A 21,517-nucleotide genomic window follows, 5' to 3' on the forward strand; every position below is an offset into this window, starting at 1 on the left:
GCAAATCATGTGAGTCTATGGTGGTAAATACAGGGATGTCCACACCACCAACAACATATGATCAGTGTCCTCTCCACAGTCACTGAGCACACAGGTCCTCACCATGGGATGGAGCTGGATCATCCTCTTCCTGGTGACAGCAGCTACAGGTAAGGGCTCCAAGTTCCAGACTTGAGGAGGGGCCATGCACTCAGGTGACAGTGACATCCACTCTGCCCTTCTTTCCACAGCTGTCCATTCCAAGGTGCAGCTGCAGCAGTCTGGGGCTGTGCTGGTGAAGACTGGAGCATCAGTGAAGCTGTCCTGCAAGGTTCAGGCTACACCTTCACCAGCTACTATATATACTGGGTGAAACAGAAGACTGGACAGGGCCTGGAGTTGATTGGAAGTATTTATCCTGGAAATGGTGGTACTGGCTATAATCAGAAGTTCAAGGGCAAGGCCACACTGACTGCAGACACATCCTCCAGCACAGCCTACATGGAGCTCAGTAGCCTGACATCTGACGATTCTGCTGTCTATTACTGTACAACAGACACAGTGTTGCAACCACATCCTGAGTGTGTCAGAAACCCTGGAGGAGCAGGAATCTGCCCTGTGACTGAGATGACAGAGTAGATTAGCCTTGGGACTTGCACAGAAATGAGTGTCCCTTTGTCATTTCACAGTATTATAGAATTTTGTCAACTTTTCAAAAGAACTGTTGGGAATAAATTGATGCTGATTCAGGATGCCCCTGCAGTACAGAGTCTTTATCAGTGACCACCTCTATTAAAATGATTCTTCTTTAATGAAGCTAACTGGAAAATTCTGATGACACCATATCATTCATATATATATATATATATATATATATATATATATATATATAATATATATATAATCTCAGTACCTAAGAGAGTGGAAAAGGAAATGTTGGAGTAGCTTGTAGCAAACTTTAAATCAACAATCAACAATATCAGGGCAAACAAAAACCCTTTTGTGTTGCTGTTGGATTTGATGTAGATATCCCCATGCAGGTTTCATAGGACTGACTTCTGTGGGGACAGACTGTGTGTCTCAATAACTACAATTTATGGCTGCCCTGATGCATCACAGCCACACAAAACTCCTAGGATAACCTTCCTGACTTGAGAGAGAATAAAACAGTCTACAAACTTTTCAAAGCAATCTGTGCATAGGGGTGAAATTAAACAACTGAAGACCATGTTCTGTCAAAGTAAACAAAGAGTAACATAGTCCAATAATACATCAAGTTCATAAGATCAACAACATTGCTAAATATATTTGTCATGAGAGAGCAAAAGGGAAAATGAAATATATTTCTTATGCAGATCCCAAGGAGTAAGTGCAGACAGGCCAGCAAAGGTGTTTCCTGACTCTACTAGAGTTTGTTCTTCTCAGTTAACCACATACAAGGCCCAGGAGACCATCTTATATGGCAGTTAGATCACTCCCTGAGAAGGATACAAGATGTGACACAGAAAATTTCAGTTCCTATAATCTGTTACTCTCCTGGAAATGCTCCCTAAAATGAAATGACACAATTTTAAGAACCACTCAATTCCTATGAAGACAGCACATCTCATCATAGAATTTTTTCCTTCATTAGAAATGAGGACCAGACAGTCATGTCTCATGGAGAAGCAATCTCAAGGTTCTTCATGCTGAGTCTCACCCAATCAGGATAGAGTGTCATGTCCTGTGGTCGGGACAGGACTGGAGGGATGAATGAAACCAGAGCAGGGGACCAGAGGGGGACTCTAGATTTCTCTCACCTTTTGGTATTCACACACATGGTTCATTTATAACTTAAAATAGTTTAAAAATAGTAACCTGATGTAGATTCGTGCTACATCCAACACAGTCCACAACAGACTATTAAGAAACACAAAAATTTCAAGTTTTATATTGTTACAGATAAACAATTTTCATACCATACCTTTCCTTTCTTATTTGAGACAGGCTTTCTCTGTGTAGGTATGGATCTTGCTCTTAGAACAGTCTCACCTTGAACTCACAGAGATCTGTCTGCCTCTGCCTGCTAAGTACAGGGTTTCAGACATGCACCACCACTGCCCGATCTTACCATTTTTTTCAATACTAGGTGTCACACGCCAATCATTTTGCAAGAATTTGCACTAAGCTACATATTTGAACACAATTCCTTTAAGTTAACATCAGGATTCAACATTCATAACTTTGTTAGTACTTTTAAAATCATCAACATTTTATTATCATGGCCTCTGTCAGAGCACAGTGAAGTGAGGGTTTGAATTATATCACAAATACATAATAATAGGTAATTCTTTCATTTTCCCCCAAACTGAGTTTTGTCTCTATCATTTTCTCTAGGCAATTATATGTATATTACTTTCACCACAAAACTCATTGTACAACAGCAGGAACTGTAAACAAGGTCTCCCTCTGCTCATAAAAACCACCCAACCTTAACCTTGCAGCTCTGGCTGAGGAGCCCAGCCCTGGATTCCCAGTCTGCACTTTCAGTGTTCAGCACTGAACACACAGCACTTACAAAGGAGTTGTGTGTGAGAGAATATATCCTTTTTGCTTCTTAAATAAAAGGGTTTTCAGAGTTTCTTAACCTGAGTACTGTAAAGATCAATATAGTCACTCAAGCTCCTCCCATATCTAAATTTCACTGCCCCCACAAACTAGTCAGTTCTTCAACTTTAATAGTTTTACGTGTGTGTGTGTGTGTGTGTGTGTGTGTGTGTGTGTGTGTACAAGCAGGGTCCCAATGAAGGTCGAAGTGTTTGTAGCTGGGTTGGTGTTTAACTTTCTGCATGGGTACCATGCAGGCAGAATACATTTTCATTGTGGTATAGTATACAATGGAATAGTATGATATTATATTTTGGTCACTGTCTCTATCTTTAATAGAGAAAGGCTTTATTTAAGTAACCAGGTCTTTCCACATTCTGTCTCCAGCTCCAGCACAGCTCTCGGCATAGACATTGGGCTTACTGCCCCCTGCTCTAGTGCATTAGATAAGAGTTCTACACATAGGAAATCATCCAGTTTTATGGCCATATTCTAATTGGTGGTCTCCTGAATGATCTATACCTGACTGACTGTTACCTGTGCACACCACAGATGCTGCTAGATCTTAGGGTGGTTGGATCATTTCCTATGTGAGAACTATTTTAAGAAGTTTTGCTCTTTTGCATGGCAGATTTCTGTGTATCATGTAGTATTCCAAATAGGTTGATAATGGTTTTGCATGGTGATGTCATCTTTAACTCTTCTGTTTGACTCTTTCTTCCAGCATGCCTTGTTTGCACAAAGTTTCAGTCACTCCATGGTACATAGTTTCTACCATGATCCTGAGATCTGAAGAGAGGAAAGAGGGGAATCTGTGATTGGTATGTAAAATAAATGAAATAATTTAATAACACAATACTGAAAGAAGAAATGAGTTCCCAACCTCAGGGGGCAGCTACACTTAGGGCTGGAGCTGACTCAGGCAGTGCTCAGTGCATCAGGGCTGAGGTCAACACAGTGAAAAAAAATTGCTCCAGAGCAGGTAACAGAGCAATGCCCACTGCCCTCTACAACACAGGGCAGGAAGAACTGGGCTGAAATTAACCCTAACTACATCTTTTATTTGTGAGTATTAAATTAAATAGATGATATTTAATGTGTACCAAAAACATATCAGAGTACAACACAATAAAATTTCCTGTCATTATCTTGGTTGTCAGACTCTCTTAGCACATTTAGAAAGAAACTAGAGCATGTCATCTCTCCCCTCCAGCTACAGAGCTTACGATATAGCAGGAAGACATGCAAATATGGCCTCTCAATTTTCATGAAAACCAGCCCAGCACTGACCCTGAAACTCAGGCAGAGGAGCCCAGCCTGGATTCCCAGGACTTCATTCAGTGATCAGAACTCAACACAGATCACGTCATGGATTTGGTGCTGATTTGGGTTTTTCTTGTTGCTCTGTTAAAAGGTGATTTATAATGGAGAGATATTGAGTGTGTTAGTCGACACGATCAGGATAGATCCCGAGTCTTTACGGCAGTTTACTGATGTGATTCTCTGTGTTTGCAGGTGTCCAGTGTGAGGTGCAGCTGGTGGAGTCTGGGGGTGGCCTGGTGCAGACTGGGGGGTCCCTGAGACTCTCCTGTGCAGCCTCTGGATTCACCTTCAGTGACTACTGGATGATCTGGCTCAGACAGACTCCAGAAAAGAAACTGGAGTGGGTTGCAAATATTAATAAAGATAGCAGTGTCACAAACTATGCACCATCTGAGAAGGGCCGGTTCACCATCTCCAGAGACAATGCCAAGAACACTCTGTACCTGCAAATGAACAGTGTGAAGTCTGAGGACACCGCCACTTATTACTGTGCTAGACACACAGTGAGGGGATCTTAGTGTGAACCCAGACATAAACCTCACTGTGAGGCCGCTTTCAGTCACCAGGGGGCGCACAACACATACTGAACACAGGTCCATCCCAGGAGATTATGCAGGCAGGGTTAGAGGAAGCACCCATCAGATGTCTGGGCTGCACTTTTTCTTGCTGTTTTCTGGAAATTCTCTCTCCACGTGTGATGTGAAGGGATACAGTGTCCTCAAAACATTACATGTTCTCTTTGTACTATTTTAAAAATATGAAGCACAGTCCCCATAACAAGATGCAAACCGACAGCTATAAGGACATAAGGGACATTAACACAGTCACTGAAATCACAAGATAAGGAATTCCTGGACGTTCCTGAGTCCTTTCTTACTCTAGGCAGAGTCTTGTTCGGATTTCTTGATTATAATACTCATAAATTTGTGTTTAAGTGAAAACCAAGGGGAAGGTGGGGCCCAGATCATTACCGTCATCCCTAGCAGGCCGGGATCCTTCCCTGAACCTTCCCTCCTCTCCTCTAACTGAGGACTGTGCGCTGTAATCCAGATGTGACCCAGATATGCTTTTAGCTAAATCAGTTTATTACTGCATGACTTTCATCTCTGTTCATCGTGGAAATTTGTTTAAACTGATCCCTTCATTTGTTGAAAGATGTGAATGAGTGTGGTAACTATGGTTTCAACACTGGGGGCCAAACAGATTGGTCACTGAAGCTTAGGGACAGGTCATTTGTGCTGAATTGATGGGCTTCATGTTCAGTGAGAAACCCTATATTAAAGAAGGGTTATAAAGTGAGAGCGGAAAGACAGCCAATAACAACTCTTGCCTCTGTATGTGTGTATACACACAAGCACACTCATCTGTGTACACAACTGTACAAAACCACAAGACTTTAAAATAGCACAGAGAGGGAGGGAGGGAGAGAGAGAGAGAGAGAGAGAGAGAGAGAGAGAGAGAGAGAGAGAGAGAGAGAGAGAGAATTAATGAAAGAAAATAGTAAGTGGACCTGAAGAAATAGTCTAAAGATCCAAAACAAAAGAGTCAGCATTTGGTTCATCAATTTGCCTTATTTCAGTGTTCCATAAAATATCAATTTTTGGAATTTCTACATGAGTTTTTTCACAGGTAGTCCTTGCCTTATAGACTATAATACTCTACTCCAGAAATCATCAATGGTTTAAGAACTCTACATGTGTGGCATTTCCATGAAATACCATATTGTCTCGCAATATGTAACATGCAGTTTCTATGTCACAGTGTGGATAAATCTGGAGGAGATTGAAAGTGAAAAGAAACACAGACTATTATCTCATACATCACATTTCCATCTCAGTGAGAGTTAAGGACAGATAAATCCTAGAGATGCACTGAAGAATGAGGTTGAGGACCTGGGAACATGGGTGTGCACAGGGAATGCATGGATTTCTTTGTGATTGAAGTTATTTTAGGAAGTAGAGAGCTAGGGACTCCCCAGCATTGTGAAGGCTGTAATTGTCAGGTTTCTGCTCACATAAATGGTTGCTCATGTGAATTTTACACAAACCTAGAACTTGATGAATATAGAGAATTAAATGAGAAACAGTGATTTGAATTGAAATTAATAAACCTATGAATGGTACAGTGAATATATCTATACACTCCCATGGAGAAAAAACACATTTGAATTCTGAATTAGGCTGTGAGTTCATGCCAGAGAGAGATAGAATCACAGAGGACACAAGAGACAAAAATGTCCATTCTCTTTCCTGTGTGCGTCTAATTCCAAGTCTCTAAGCTATGTCACTGACTGTGACAGATCTGTGCCCCTCAGACCAGAAATCATTTAGCATCGTGATTGACATTATGAGAAATATTGAAACATCTAACACAGGAGAGATCAATATCTGGAAAGAGCAACAGCTAAATGCTCAGTAGAGGAACTGTTTCACATGGCACAAGAAGTCACCATTGTTTATGTAATTATCATGCTAATAGCAGAAGTAAACAATAATTTAAAGCATAGTCTGAAATTATCAGAAAATTATGTTATTCTGAAGTCTTTTCTTCCCTATTTCTAAGTCATGGACTGGCTGTGACACAGGACTTTGTTCTGGATAAAAGGAGCCATCATGATGCTCTTACCATCAGCCTGGGGCCACCATGCTGCAGGGAGTCAGTGTTCCATCAGGGGGCGGGAAATCAATGGTATCCTTGAGCAGGTGCACAGGAGGCCAGAGAGCACTTCCTGTGAGCCCTGGCTTCCTCTCCCAGCCCAGTGTTCGGAAGAGACTGCAGGACCTTGGAGCTGGCAGTTGTTGGCTTTAAACATCAATAGTCACAAGAAGAAAGCAGACTGCTTTGCTCTTTAACATCACTGAACATGTGAAGAAATCCCTGGGCCCTGTGAGCTGTGACTTTCATCATTCTCTGTCCTTCTTCCCTTTCTCCAGGATGCTCAGCATCTGAGAGAATTGAGATAACTGACCATGTCTCTGCTACAGGTTATGTTTTCTGTTGATGCTGTTTTTAAAGTTTTGAGAAATAGACGGCAGTGTAAAAATGAAGCTGCCAGTGTAAACATGAATAGAATATCAAATATGTGAGACAGGAAATTGACAGATCTGTAAAGTCAATGAAATAAACTCTCTTCCATGCAATTACAGAATGCATAACTGCCAGCCTGCAGATGGCAATGCTCTGCACTGCAGCCTTCACACAGATCTCATCTGATGTGTTGAATACTGAGGAACTGGGTCTTCTCATGTTGGCTCCTGTCTGTAGTGAGCAGAGGTGAATTTCCCTGAGACATCCTGTGAGCCTCATATCACACCATGTCCCCCTGAGACCCATAATTTAAGTCCTCCCTCAGAGTCAGCTCCTGGTAAGGGAATGCAAATCTCTCCTGGCTCCACCCAAACATAGGTTGAAAAAGGCAAAGCTGGGCCTGGGCACTCACTGGTGTGCAGCCATGGCTCTATTTGCCTCCTCATTCCTGCTGCTGATTGGGCCTGCTTGTGAGTGCCATGGGTTCCTACTGCATGAACTCCCATAATTCACTCTGTGCCAACCTTACCTTCTACTTTTTCCTCCACAGATGTCTTGTCACAGGTTACCCTGAAGGAGTCTGGCCCTGGGCTGTTGCAGCCTTCCCAGACTTTCAGTCTGACCTGCTCTTTCTCTGGATTTTCACTGAGCACTTCTGGTATGATTGTGAGCTGGATCTGCCTGCCCTCAGGGAAGGGTCTGGAGTGGCTTGCAATCATTTATTGGGATGATGATAAATACTACAACCCAAACCTGAAGAGCCGGCTCACAATCTCCAAAGACACCTCCAACAACCAGGTATTCCTCAAGATTGCCAGTGTGGACACTGCAGATACTGCTACATACTACTGTGCTCGGGGAACACAGAGACACAGCCTGGGCTGACAGCTGTACAGTATCCCAGGCTGGTTCTCAGCTCTGTCACAGCGTTGGGAGAGGGCAAACATTTCCTCCTAGCCTCTGTGGTTTCCTCTCCATTCTGAGTTTCATATCCTTGGCTTCCTGTTATACAAACGAGGCCCCTTTTTATAATTGTTTAGATATGAAAATCTGTCTGTTGTATTTTATGAAAACTAAGAGTTCGTGGTCCCTAATCCAGGTGGTTCCACTAAATCTTCACGGATTAATCTTTGGAGATGATAGCAATTTATTGGTCTACACAGTTATCATTCACTAAGCTTATAACAAATACATCCAAGTCTTTGAAAGTCTTTAGCAGCCATGAGCTGCATCTAAGTAGGTGGAGGCTGAAATTAGGGTAAATCTTTATAGAAAGAGAAGAGAACCGCCTGAAGACAGAGACAGCATCTTCCATTCAGAAAGGTTTATGGCAAAGAGACCACTCCATCACCCTTAAGTCTTTATATGCAAACATGCAGCTTTGATGATAGAAATGATAAATTAGAAAAGAAGATGGAATCACAGTCTACCGTTTCTGAAATTGTGGTTCTTTCTCAAGTGTGAAAACATTTTGTAGAGATGCCAAGTGATCTGTAAGTAGCAGGCTGAGATTCATCCTCTCCCTGGTGTTGTAAGGCTTTGTGTCCCAAAGGCAGCGCCAAGAGTTGACAAATGACCTTATAAACAGTGTCCAACAATTGTGCTGCTAACTCATTTCCCTATGAGTGGCTAATGATACAACTAGATGCAACAACACCTAAAGAAACGACTGTGGTTTATGAAGATCTTCTAAACAATTCAGGTACAGCTTACCTTTGTCCTCAAATTATCACTCACGGTCACCAGGCAGACAATGAAGAAGAGAAAGAGGTCCCATTATGAGAGGACTGTGAGACCACAGACAAACTTACATAAACAGGTTCCTAAGACCAGCAGGGGGCGCTGCAGACCCACCAATCCCTAAGAAGTAAAGGGCAGTAGAAGTAGAACAGGAAGTTGTGCCCTGAGATTTCAAGGGACTGTGTGAATTTCATTGTCAACATCATACATGCAGAGCTCATTGTGTAGTTGGTATGTGAGATCTCCATGCTCTTCACTGGAGAGGTTCTTTGTTAACCAGAACCAATGTGTGAACCCACCAAATGACACATTGAATTCCTATTGCCATTGTAGAGGTACAAACCATTTATAAGCATAGATTAAATAATTGTGGGCCTCAGGACCCTGATAAACATTTTGGGAAAAAATCTGCCAAGGCTTGAAAGCTGATTTCAGGGGTGTCCTTAGTCCTGCTGACCACTCACTGGTATGGCAAAGACAGCAGTTTCCAATGCTCTGTGCTATTGTCTTATTGGGCCAGGATGATCTCAGTGGACTTCTCTTCATCACATATATGGGTGACCCTAAGGTGGTTCAGGTGCTCCTCGAACCATTAAAAAATGGTGTTTCTGCATTACAAACCTGGATGTGGTGAACTGAGTCTCAGTGGGATGGAAGAGCTCTGGGTGAACAAGTGCCAGGATGGAGCACAAAATGATTTCTTCAGACACATTTGAAGCTCAGACCTCCAGACCTCGATGTCTAACACAGAAGTTAGACAACGAGGTCTGGAGGTCTTCCTGATCTGTTTCAAACAGGATCAGCTCTGATCTAATAACTACCCTCCCTCATGCATATGTAAATTGCAGGTTCTGGTTGTAAGTAAATAATGTCCCCATGCCCTACAGCAGCAGGCTATTACCCCATTGCCACCAGTCCAGAGCAGTTGAACACAGCCTACATGGAGCTCAGAAGCCTGACATCAGAGGACTCTGCCATCTACTACTGTGCAAGGCACAGAGCCACAGCTCACATCTAGTGTGTGTCAGAAACTCTGAAGAAAGAGGAAGCTGAAGAGTAACCTGAAGACTTGCTCAAAATTGTGGTTATGTTTTGATGAAAATAAAAACAGGACTAGGAATTAATTCTCTTTGCACAACAAATGTCCCTAGGCACCCTGAATGCAAGAATCAGGGAGCCTGCAGTTTTAAATTACTAATGTTGATCCATATATTTCCATGGCGATGTCAATGTGAGCATGTGTGTCTAAAATAACATCAATTATCTTGGAGGAGGAGATTTGTTTGATCACCTCAGAAATCATTATCTAATTCTCAGAAGATGACCATAATCAATGTTGAATTACTATAAACAAAATGAATGTATCAATTCAGTTTGGATCCATGAAATCTGAGTGATAGGGTCACAGATTAACCACTGATTATTGACTCCACACTCATAGCCTTTCCCTGTCTTTATACCGTGCTCTGTAATCACAGCCTGGTGCAGAGCACTGACCCACCGTGACCTAAGACCTTTTCCTACAGTGATTGGAATACATGGTTGCCACAGGTATCAGTACTTCTTGGAAGGCTATTAAGTTGGATAAGTATCTAAGTAATGAGAAACATGGAGACATTTGGCACATGTGGTCTCTGGAGACTGTCGTTGGGAAGTGCAGCTGAGAACAGTGACTTGTTCTGCCTGTTCCTCTACCACAGAGTTCTTCTCCATGAGAAATCTGAAATCCATCAATCGATGGATGGTATCCATCTGAGCGATGCGGTTTTGTAAGTGTGAATACTCTTGTCCAATTCTAATCGTAACCTATGCAACTGATGCTGAATTAAAAGTAGTGCATGAAATAACAGTGAGTTTACAAAGCACCCTCCTGTCTTCCTCCAACTGCAAAGTGGGATTGATGAACACGTTGAAAATTTTTGAAGTTCCTCATGCAGAAATGAATGTATTCTGCAATTACAGTAACTTCAGTAGTTAATATGACTGGAAGAATTTAACTGAAGGACTATTCAGGTAGCAGCTTGAGAATTCTACTGGAATCACCTCACCATCTTATCCTTCAAGGAAGAGACCTCAGGCTTCCAAGCTAGTGATGATTCTGGGGAATATGAGGAAACATTCAGTACAGGTTGGTGAGTCATGGCATCATCAATGGAGACTTCTCATGATGTCAGACTTCATATTTACCATATTACTGTCCTCCTTCTGTGATGACACAGGCCTTTCCAAGAATACCTAGTGTCTGTGATTTCACAACCGAGTTCACTGTCAGTGATGAAATGTCTGGTTACTTCTCTTATTGGTGAATCTTAGAATTTGTCAAATCCTATTTTCTTCCAACTCTTAAGCCGACCCTAGGCAAGACATATAATGTCTTGATTAAGTGAAGTCTCTTGACAGCAGATAGGCAGTATCTACACCCTATATTTGACTCTGTGTTTTTTTTAACTTTAGAGCCTCATAAGCAATGAATTTAATTTTTGTAGATGCCCATCAATGTGGAAACTCTTTCTCATGAGTGTTCTCATACAATTGCACATTTTTGATGATTTTCAGTGATTTATTTGATATCAGGTATCTCATCCATAAAAACTTAAAGATTGGGTCCAACTCTAATAAGCCTTCACAGACATTTTCCTTGATTTGTACAGTCTAGGTGTTTCATCAGGAGACATGCTCCTCTCACAATGCTGACCCATGATGTAATGGAGGAACGGAGTGTAGAAGTCATCTGTAATTAGCTCCAAACATAACTTGCAGAACAGACACTCCAGACATCTCCAGAAACAGATCTCTACTGCTTCTTGTTTCAGATGAGATATCTGACCACTGAGGACAACAAAGTGTCTCAATCTGTTGGAGAGTTAGAATGAGATGTTATGATCCATGTTCCAGATATAATCCTGTCTGCAAAGGGACTCAGGGATAGTGCAAGTGGCACTTGGGACATTAAGTGGTTCATTAATATCAAATATAGCTCAGGAATGGAAGAAACTGTTGGTTTTTATGATTAGTGAAAGAGGTCCAGGCAGAGAAGTGAGAAATAATTCTCAGAGTGACGTTTGGCTGAGAATGCTAGGAATCAATGTGTGCATATTTTCAATGAAAACCCTACACAGTTTCACACACATTGCACCAGCTCAGCACACATTGTGACACATTAGTCTACCTCAGGAGAGGATGCTCACACCATCTCTCCACCATCCCACAGAGTCCAGACTTTTGTGAATTAATTCCATTGTGAGAGGAGGTTGTCTCTGTGAACCCACACAGATAAAGAAGGCAAAGACTCCTGTACGTTGTCACCATGACAGCCATCAGCAGAGAACCATAATGGATTATGAAGTGAAACCTTCTTATAGAAATTGCCCAGATCAGAGCACAAGAAGCTGAAATTCCAGGGTAAGCCCATCCAGCACCCTAAATTGTAGGGATAAATCTTCTTTAAGGGGGTGTTGGGTAGAGAGTGTTGCCCTATGTGCAGAAATATTTCAGGACCAATCCTTTTCTGACCAATGATAGAAGAAAAGCCATGCAACTGACTGGTTCCAGCTGCTTCTCTCTGGTAATGTTAAGCACAACTGATTCGTGATTCTGAATTTAGGTAAAAACTTAAGGAATAGCCTGTCTTTCAATAGCACAAATATTTGACTTTATTTGTGCAGTTACACTTCCAATATTTAAACAGACATACACACAAAATCCTGTGAGTGATCTTGGCTTCCCTCCTCCTGGAAGCACCTTTTAAATGCATCCTCCATTGTAGAAAGTGCTGCAATTTTGGGAGCATGGGGAAGGGGAGAGGAGGCTAGGAGAAAGAGAAGGGGAGAATAGGAGGAGTGCGGAGGACATGCAGGAGCAGGAAGGTTGAGTCGGGGGGAGAATAGAAGAACAGAAGAAAGGAGATACCATGATAGAGGGAGACATTTTAGGTTTACAGAGAAATCAGGCACTAGGGGAAAGGTATGAAGATTTATAAAGTTGACACCAACTAACAATCTAAGCAACTGAGGAGAGGCTACCTTAAATGCCCTCCCCTGATAATGAGATTGATGATTGTGTTATATGCCATCCTATAGCCTTCATCCAGCAGCTGGTGGAAGTAGAAGCAGACACCACAACTTATCAGTGAACTGAGTTGGAATCCAGTTCCAGAGAAGAACGAGTGATGGGCAAAGGGTACAGACCAGGCTGGTGAAACCCACAGAAACAGCTGACCTGAACAATGTGGAGCTCTTGGTTCCCAGACTGATAGCTGGTATACCAGCATGGGAATGATCCAGAACCCAGGAACATGGGTTTCAGTGAGGAAACCTAGGAAATCTTCAGGACCTCCTGTAGTATTTCAGTTCTTATCCCTAGCATAGGTGTGGACTTTGGGAGCCCATTCCACATAGAGGAATACTTTTGAGCCAGCACACATGGGGGGTGGGCATAGGCCCCATCCCAAAGGATATAACAGATTCTGAAGACCCTCTATGTAAGACCTCACCCTCCCTGGGGAGGCGAAAGGGTATGTGATAGGTCGGGTTTTAGTTGGGGGTGGTGGTAGGGGAGGAGGGGAGGGAGAGGGAACTAGGATTGACATGTAAAACAATCTTGTTTCTAATTCAAATAAAAAATGAAAGAAAGAAAGATTGTCCTTAATAAGAAAAAGAAAGAAAGAAAGAAAGAAAGAAAGAAAGAAAGAAAGAAGAAAAAGCTGTAATAAACATCAATGGGCAATATTTCTGAGTTTGTTCCCTTTAGGTCAATTCAGTGAGTTTTTTGTATGCAACATTCTTGAATGGCAAACATAAATTTTATATATCTGAAAAGATGGTGTAAATTCTCAAATTTTGAAATCTGCAGTCATTACCATCATCCCCACAGCCACCTCATGTAAATCAATCTGATAACCTTGTCACAAAGCAGAGCAAGTGCTTCAGCCCTGAAATCCACTGAGAGCTTACGTCCTAAAGTTTCACTCAGAGTATCTGCGGATACCTGAAGGAAGGGGTAAGGAGGTCTTTCCACAGAGAGGTTTAGGAGATGGACCTCTGTGTCATTTGCCTGACCTGTGTGTCCTCCACATCCTTTTGAAACTTGACTTATGTAAAGAAATTCTCTGCTCATGAATATGCAAATCAGGTGAGTCTATAGTGGTAAACACAGAGATGTCCACACCACCAACAACATATGATCAGTGTGCTCTCCACAGTCACTGAACACACAGGTCTTCACCATGGGGTTGGAGCTGGACCATCATCTTCCTCGTGTCCGTATCTTCAGCTAAGGAGCTCCAAGTTCCAAACCTTGGAGGAGACAGACACTGAGGTGACAGTGACATGCACTCTGTCTTTCTCTCCACAGGTGTCCACTCCCAGGTCTACCTATAGTAGTCTGTCCCTGTTCTGGGGAGTCCTGGATCCTCAGTTAAGCTGCCCTGCAAGGCTTCAAGCTACACCTTCACTGACTACTTTATTACCTGGGTGACACAGAAGACTGGACAGGGCCTGGTGTGGACTGGAAGGATTTATGGTGGAAGTGGTGGTGCTGACTATGCTCAGAATTTCAGGGCAAGGCCACACTGAATGCGCTGTGATCCATCAATCTCTAAGCAGTAAAGGGCAGCAGAAGCAGGTAATGATGTTGTGCACTGAGAGGCTTTCAATGAATTCTGTGGATTTCATTGCCAGTCTCAGTACATTCAGAGACCATGGTGTAGCTGACATCTGAGATCTCCATGCTGCGACACCGCAGAGGCTGTTTGTTAAATTAAATCCATAGTCAGGACATCAAGATCCAGAATTGATTCATATAGCTTCTGGATAGGATAATAGTTCATGAAAGAATTATTAGTAAAGATTAAGGGTATTTGAGCTCTAGGACACTAGGCGATATTTTGGGAAAAGTGACCCAGTTGTTCCCAGCTGACAGCAGAGTTGAGCACATTCCTGCTGGTTACTGGTTTAGAATGGACAGCAGCCTCCACAGCTCTGTTCTGGTGTCTGATGGGGCCAAGATGGTCAATGCAACTCCTCAGCATCACACATATGGTTGACTATAGGAGGTTCAGGTGACCCTTGAAGTCTTAAAGTGTGGTTCACTTTAATGAACTCAAATGTGGTGACAGGATTCTCACTGGGGCAGAAGAGCTCTGTCTACACAGGTGCTGGGATGAAGGAGGGAGAAAGGGAAAAAAAGCAATAAATCAATGTTAGTTATTCAAGGAAAATTCCTGCTCACTTTCACATTCATTGAACCAGATATGCACCCATTGAATCCTAATATTACTTTAGTTCAGAAGTTCATCCAATACTATCTATTTATATTCTCATAGGTCTCTAAATTTTGTGACTTGTAACAGGACGTGTCTCAATATTACTTATGTAGACATGCACTCTTGTCCATTGCAACCTACGATAGCCATCAACATCCCATGTTCTGGAATATGAAATGCAACCTTATAGACATTACTCATCCCGACAGAAATTCTGAAATATCAAAATAAAACCATTCAGCACCCTGAATTTTAGGGACAAGTGTTCTTCTATAATGAGAAGAGGTGAACTGACAGACCTCAAGACATCATATCAGTCCTGACCAGTGATGGATGAGGAGACATGAACCACAAGATTCTCAGGTCTTTCAAATCCACAACATTAGGTGCATCTGATTCATGACCTCATATTAGAGGGGAAATATTCATGAATAGCCTGAGTTTATGTAGTATTTTTTTGTTTAATATTGTGGCTATGCTTCAGACTTTTAAAGACATGTACACACATATTCCTACATAGTGCTATTGGATTGTCTCATTTGGGGAGCATATTCCAAATCCATCCTTCTTCCATGAAAATGTTCCGTTTCTGATGAGCTTAAACAACACATGACCTGACCAAGGGTCATTGATGATAGTAAAGGGACAACTAAAACTGTTGTCACTGAACCTCCAGTCAGCATCTCCAGACAAACAACTGACATTTCTCCTTGCAGTTGGGCTCTGTGAGCACTGAAGTTGTAGGGATTGTTACTGCTCAAGGGAGACAATGTAACTTCAGCATAAACCATAACAAACCAACCAGCCTGGGAGCTCAGATGATCAGAGGGCGCAATGGAGCCGAGAATCCCAGCAGAGACCTGAGATTGTTGTGGAGGTTGACTCTGTGTCCTCTGTGGTTTCCTTTCTTGAGTCTACTAGTTGACCTGAACCTGCCGTTTTTTGACCTGTGATGTTGTTTCCACGCTCAAACACAGTAAAGACTATTTGTTAACCTTTTCATGGGTTTATATTTTCTTGTTTATTTTATTCAGTTTTCATTTACATTCATAATTTTTTGAAAACTTTTCTACAATATATTCTGATCACTGATTCTCCTCTCCCCACACCTAGATTTTCATGTTTTGTCTCCTACACAAGTCTCCAACCTGTCTGTCTCTCTCCAGAAAAAAATACAAAAAAATACTTTAGTAAAGTGATAAACACCAAACAAAAATAAAACAGCAAGTACTGTTACACACAGTCACACACAAATCCAAATAACAACTCTGTAACCATGATACACAGGCAGAAAGAGTGAAACAAAAATGCACAAAGTGATACACGAGAGAAAACATTTGAAAAAAAAAAAACATTGAGCTCATTTTGTTTTGTCAGAGGCTGGGAAGTAGTTGATCAGGTAAATGTGTCTGCTAGCAAACTTAGTAACATCAGTTTGATTGCTTGGACCCACATGACAGGACACAAGAACAGAATTTCTTAAGCTGTCCTCTGAGGATCACACATACAACTTGGTGCCTTACTCTCCTTTTCACATGACTAAAGACGGTATAACAGTTCTTAAAACTATTACATGGATGGAAACTCCTGAAAACCCACACCCAGCTGAGATTCTATTAGCATTGATGACTGATGAGGAGAATATGATCAGTTTTATTTGGAAGTTTTCTAGAGGTTTATGTTGTACTAGGGAATGACTCCGTCTCTGAGTATCTAGATAGAACTGATTGGATTTACCTTATCATTAATTAATGAATCAAATGAGGTCATGAAAAGGGACAGAGACTTATGGAAAAGTCCCAAGAGGAACCAGAGGGGCTTGGTGGGTATAGATATGATCACACTACAATTTATACGTGGATTAAAATTTCAAAGGATATAATATGCAATATAACAAGAACAATTTTACATGGTTTTAGAAATTTCATACTCATGTATTTTGTACTCTGTGTTATATTCCCCCACAATCTCTATCCTTCATTTCTTTCCCCTTCTAATTTACATTAATTCTATTAGCCAATTTCACTCATGCTTCATTGTTTCTATTCATAGTTGTATGCAAGCATGCAATATCTAAAAACTACTGATGAGAGTCTCCTTTAATGCTTGATATCTGAGATGGACTTCATTAATCCATTTATCTACAGTTGCATCCAACTTTCTGTAACTGATGTAAGTTATATTTTCTTTGTAGATAAAAACTTCTGTTGTGTTGTGTATATAAACATGTCTTCTTGATGAGATCGTCTTTTGATACCTACATATTTTTTCCAAAATTTAGTTGTTGTGATTTTGCCACAATAATCACTGTTGTGTAAATAATTCTGTAGTATATCTACTTTTGGACTTTGGATGAGTTTCTTATTATAAAACATGTTTGAAAGGTAAATACTAATTGCATATGTCTGAAGGGAGGCTGTAAATTTCAAACTAAGCAGGTTTTCAATTTCCTGTCACTGTCATCATCATCACACCACCATCTGTAAATCAGTCAGATAACCTTGTTACCTATTGGAGGCACTGTCTCAGGCCTCAAATCTGTTGAGATGTTAGGTCCTGATATTACAACCTCAGCATCTGCAGAGAGTTCAGGGAAGGATGCTGTATATATCCACAGAGATGATCAGGACTGTGACCTCTGCATCTTTCTGCCTGACCCAGATCTCCTCTACCTTGCTGTGCAACTGGACTAGGTCCTTATCTAAGAAGCACCCTGCTCATGAATATGCAAAACAAGTGAGTCTATGGTGGTAAATTTAGGGATGTCTACACCACCAACTACACATGATCAGTGTCCTCTCCACAGTCACTGAGCACACAGGTCCTCACCATGGGATGGAGATGGATCATCTTCTTCCTCATGTCATTATCTACAGGTAAGGAGATTTCCATTCCCAACCTAAAGAGCAGACAGAGAGTGAGATATCAATGACACACAGTCTACCTTTCTCCCCACAGGTGTCCACTCCCAGGTTCAGCTGCAGCAGTCTGGTCCACAGCTGGTGAAGCCTGGGTCCTCAGTGAAGGTGTCCTGCAAGGCTTCAGGATACACCTTCACCAGCTACAATATGCAGTGGGTGAAGCAGAAGCCTGGACAGGGCTTGGAGTGGATGGGGGTTATGAACCCTAACAGTGGAGGCACGAGCTATGCACAGAAGTTCCAAGGACGGGTCTCCATGACCAGAGACCCATCCTCCAGCACAGCCTACATGGAGCTCAGCAGCCTGACATCTGACGACTCTGGGCTCTATTACTGTGCAAGAGACACAGTGTTGCAACCACATCCTGAGTGTGTCAGAAACCCTGGAGGGGCAGGAAGCTGCCCTGGGAATTGTTGACAGAGGAGATCAGACTGCAGACTAACTCAGAAATAATCATATGATTGGCGATTTCCTTTCCTCCTCCTCACAGTCCTAACTGTCTTTGTCATCTTTTCCAAGTTGCAGCTGTAAAGAAATTGATGCTGAATGAAGTTCTGTGACCATCTCCATCTACATGTCCCTTCTGTAAGGAAAGACCAAGAGGAAATTCTGATAATACATAGTGACAAAGATACCCCTGGATTCTAGGAGATTGGAACTTTGGTAGGAGTAGCTTTGAAGAAAATAGAACATGAATTTTACCAGGAAAGTACAAATGAACCACATGTGATGAAACCAAACCCTTCTCAAAGTCTTAAGAACCGGAATGTGTGTTTTTATTTCAGACTGTGTTGTGTGTTAGCAGCTACTTGATGTTCTGTGTCTGCTGGGCTCCAGGGAAGGAGCTGGAGTGGGTCTCAGTGGTTACTGATGGTAACAGTGAACATTACCCAGACTCTGAAGGACATACTCATTGATTCCTGAGAAAATTCTGACAACACTGTCTATCTCCAATGAACATTTGAGATTTGAGGACACTCCTGTGTATTGCTGTGCTAGAGTCACAGAGAGGGGACATCCATGTGAGCTCTGACATAAACTGTCCACTGATTGGCTCTCTGCTTTGTGTTTGCATTGAAGACATCAGCTTTCAGCTTTCTTCTCTTGCCACCACTCCTGTCCACACAGAAGCCTCCTTATAGACCCAGTTAGCACTAAGACTGGGGAGGGTTTCTTCTTAAGGCCAGAATCACCATCCGCAGAAACCTGGAGTCTACAGCAGGAACAGTGAGGAGGAAGAATAGACAGGAAGTACCAGGAGGGAGGGACAGAGGAAGTGAGGAGGGGCTGGGAGGGCACAGCATTGTGGGACATGGATGGGAAGGATCAAAATACATCGTATGACAATTTTTTAAAAGCAGACAAAAACAAAATAAAATACATAGAAGTTCATGGGACTGGAAAAAAAACTATTTGCTTTGTTGGGACTTGAGAGACAAACATTCAGGAAACAAATTTCTTGCCAAGGATTTGTCAGCCCTTAGTTCATCAGGAGCCTCATTTGATTCAAGTCATCACTGTATACAAAGCACAGTTCTGGATCATCAGGTGTCTGGGGTGAGAACAATGTTCTCTCTATAGAACACCTGGGCACTAGGACCCTGAAATCAGCTGGGGAAACACCAACTGAAAATTCCCCTAATCCTTTGCTCTTATCAATTCTCTCTTATCTGAAGTGAAATTGATCATTTTGTTTCTTACAGTCATTCCTGTGGTTATTAAATTGATATATTCTTCAAATGCTTTCAACTCCGGAAGAGACATGTGTGGCCAATCTAGACCTGATGGTTCGTTTTTATGTGCACATGGTTTCCTTCCACCCTGTTACACATCTGTCATAATCATCCCTGGAGAATTGTCCAGCTGTTCCTGTGAGAAGAAAGTCACTGATAAGGCAACATCTACTGTGCACAGGGGCAGAGAGCTCAAGGGGAGCCAGGCAGCAGAAGTCCATATCCACACTGTGGACCCTGGTGAGTCCTACACATCAGCTAGACTCTGGTTCAGGAGCAAATCCAGACAAGATCAACCTGATGCCAAGGGAATGCATGTCAGCAGGCGATGCTGGCATCTCAGACACTCAGGGCTTCAAGGAGCAGGTGCCAACAAGGGACAGCAATGGAGGTTACTGCATCCACCCTGAGGTTCCTTATTTCACTTACCCACATATAACCCCATGATATATACGAAACCTATAAGAGAAATGATTTGATCATTTAAGGGCTGAAGGATAAATGACTTCAATCACGAGCTCATTGCATTTAGTTGCTTTAATGAGGTACCTTTACCAGAGAATGCCACAAAAACAATAATGCCACAATCCAACAACCCTCTTAGCTATAACAAGCACAGTTTCTCTAACAGTAGATTTAATTACTCTGTTGCACAATTAGGACCCAACTCTCCCTTCTAATAAGGGATGGATAATTTAATCGTCCACATGAGACTGATCCCACAGCCACCAAGGAAGTCCTACATTCTCAGGAAAATTGAAGAGCTAGGAGGACATACAACCTTGGAACTGGAGATGAGGTAACAGAATCCTCTCCTTCCTGAGGCTCATGCACTCTTTATTGCCTTTCCTAACAGATATTATACAGAAAGCACAATGAAAATAAATTAATGCTGCTAAAATATTTATTACAAATACAATATGAATAACATTTTAATGAAATCATGGTCCTCACTACTTCATTGTCTGTCAGATATTTGCACCATTACCTGCTGCCCCAAGGGCTCACACAACAGAGCTTGAGATATAGAAGGAAGATATGCAAATATAGCCTCCCTCTGCTCATGAAAACCAGCCCTACCCTGACCCCGCAGGTCAGCCAGAGGACTCTAGCCCTGTCTTCACATTCAGTGAGCAGCACTGAAAACATGACAATCAACATGGGGTTGGCGCTGCACTGGGTTTTCTTTGTTGCTCTTTTAAAAGGAAGATAAAAAGGGAAACTGAGTGTGTGAGGAGACATGAGTGAGAGAGACAGTAGACATTATGACAGTTTCTTCATCAGGATCCTCTCTGTTTGCAGGTGTCCACTGTGAGGTGCAGCTGGTTGAGTCTGGTGGAGGATTGGTGAAGCCTCAGTGGTCATTGAAACTCTACTCTGGATTCACCTTCAGTAATGCTGCCATGAACTGTGTCCGCCAGGCTCCAGGAAAGGGGCTGGAGTGGGTTGCTCGCATAGGCACTGAAGTTATAATTATGCAACCTATTACCTGGATTCAGTGAAAGACAGATTCACCATCTCCAGAGATTATTCAAAAAGCATGGTAAATTTACAGCCTGAGAACTGAGGACACTGCCACTTATTACTGTACAAGGAACAGTGTGAGGAGTCTTCAGTGTGAGCCCAGAGAAAAACCTCCCTGCCAGAATCCCATAGCCAAAAGGGGGCACTCAACACACATCAGGCCCAGGTTCAGACACAATTGATTATTTTTTTTTCTTGGTGCTCTCTTCACCTGCTGGTTTTCTGGGGGATGCTTTTATAATTATACACTTTAGGAATTGATAATGCCTCTAACAATCACAAATTCTGTTTTGACTATCATACTTTTTGTTTGTTTTTCCAGACAGGGTTTCTCTGTATTTTTTGGAGCCTACACTTGAACTTGCTCTGTACACCAGGCAGGCCTTGAACTTACAGAGATCTGCCTGCCTCAGCCCACAGCA

At 42.1% G+C, this 21,517-nt stretch overlaps 1 pseudogene and 2 gene segments (V, D, J or C); all 3 read left to right on the forward strand.

The window, feature by feature from the left end:
- The first annotated feature begins 103 nt into the window (after positions 1–103).
- LOC113838986 lies at positions 104–618 on the forward strand (annotated as a pseudogene).
- Positions 619–3,933: 3,315 nt separating this feature from the next.
- On the forward strand, positions 3,934–7,800 carry LOC113838987. The segment is given in 3 exon segments: positions 3,934–3,979; positions 4,081–4,391; positions 7,480–7,800. Coding segments are annotated over 3 exon segments (678 nt in total).
- A 9,947-nt stretch (positions 7,801–17,747) lies between these two features.
- Positions 17,748–21,517, forward strand: part of LOC113838988 — a 4,948-nt gene continuing 1,178 nt past the window's right edge. The window contains 4 exon segments of the V gene segment in view: positions 17,748–17,793; positions 17,876–18,206; positions 19,702–19,811; positions 20,874–20,963. Of these exon segments, the coding sequence occupies positions 17,748–17,793; positions 17,876–18,206; positions 19,702–19,811; positions 20,874–20,963 (577 nt within the window).

This window comes from Cricetulus griseus, chromosome 5, assembly GCF_003668045.3.
Source record: "Cricetulus griseus strain 17A/GY chromosome 5, alternate assembly CriGri-PICRH-1.0, whole genome shotgun sequence".
Classification (NCBI taxonomy): domain Eukaryota; kingdom Metazoa; phylum Chordata; class Mammalia; order Rodentia; family Cricetidae; genus Cricetulus; species Cricetulus griseus.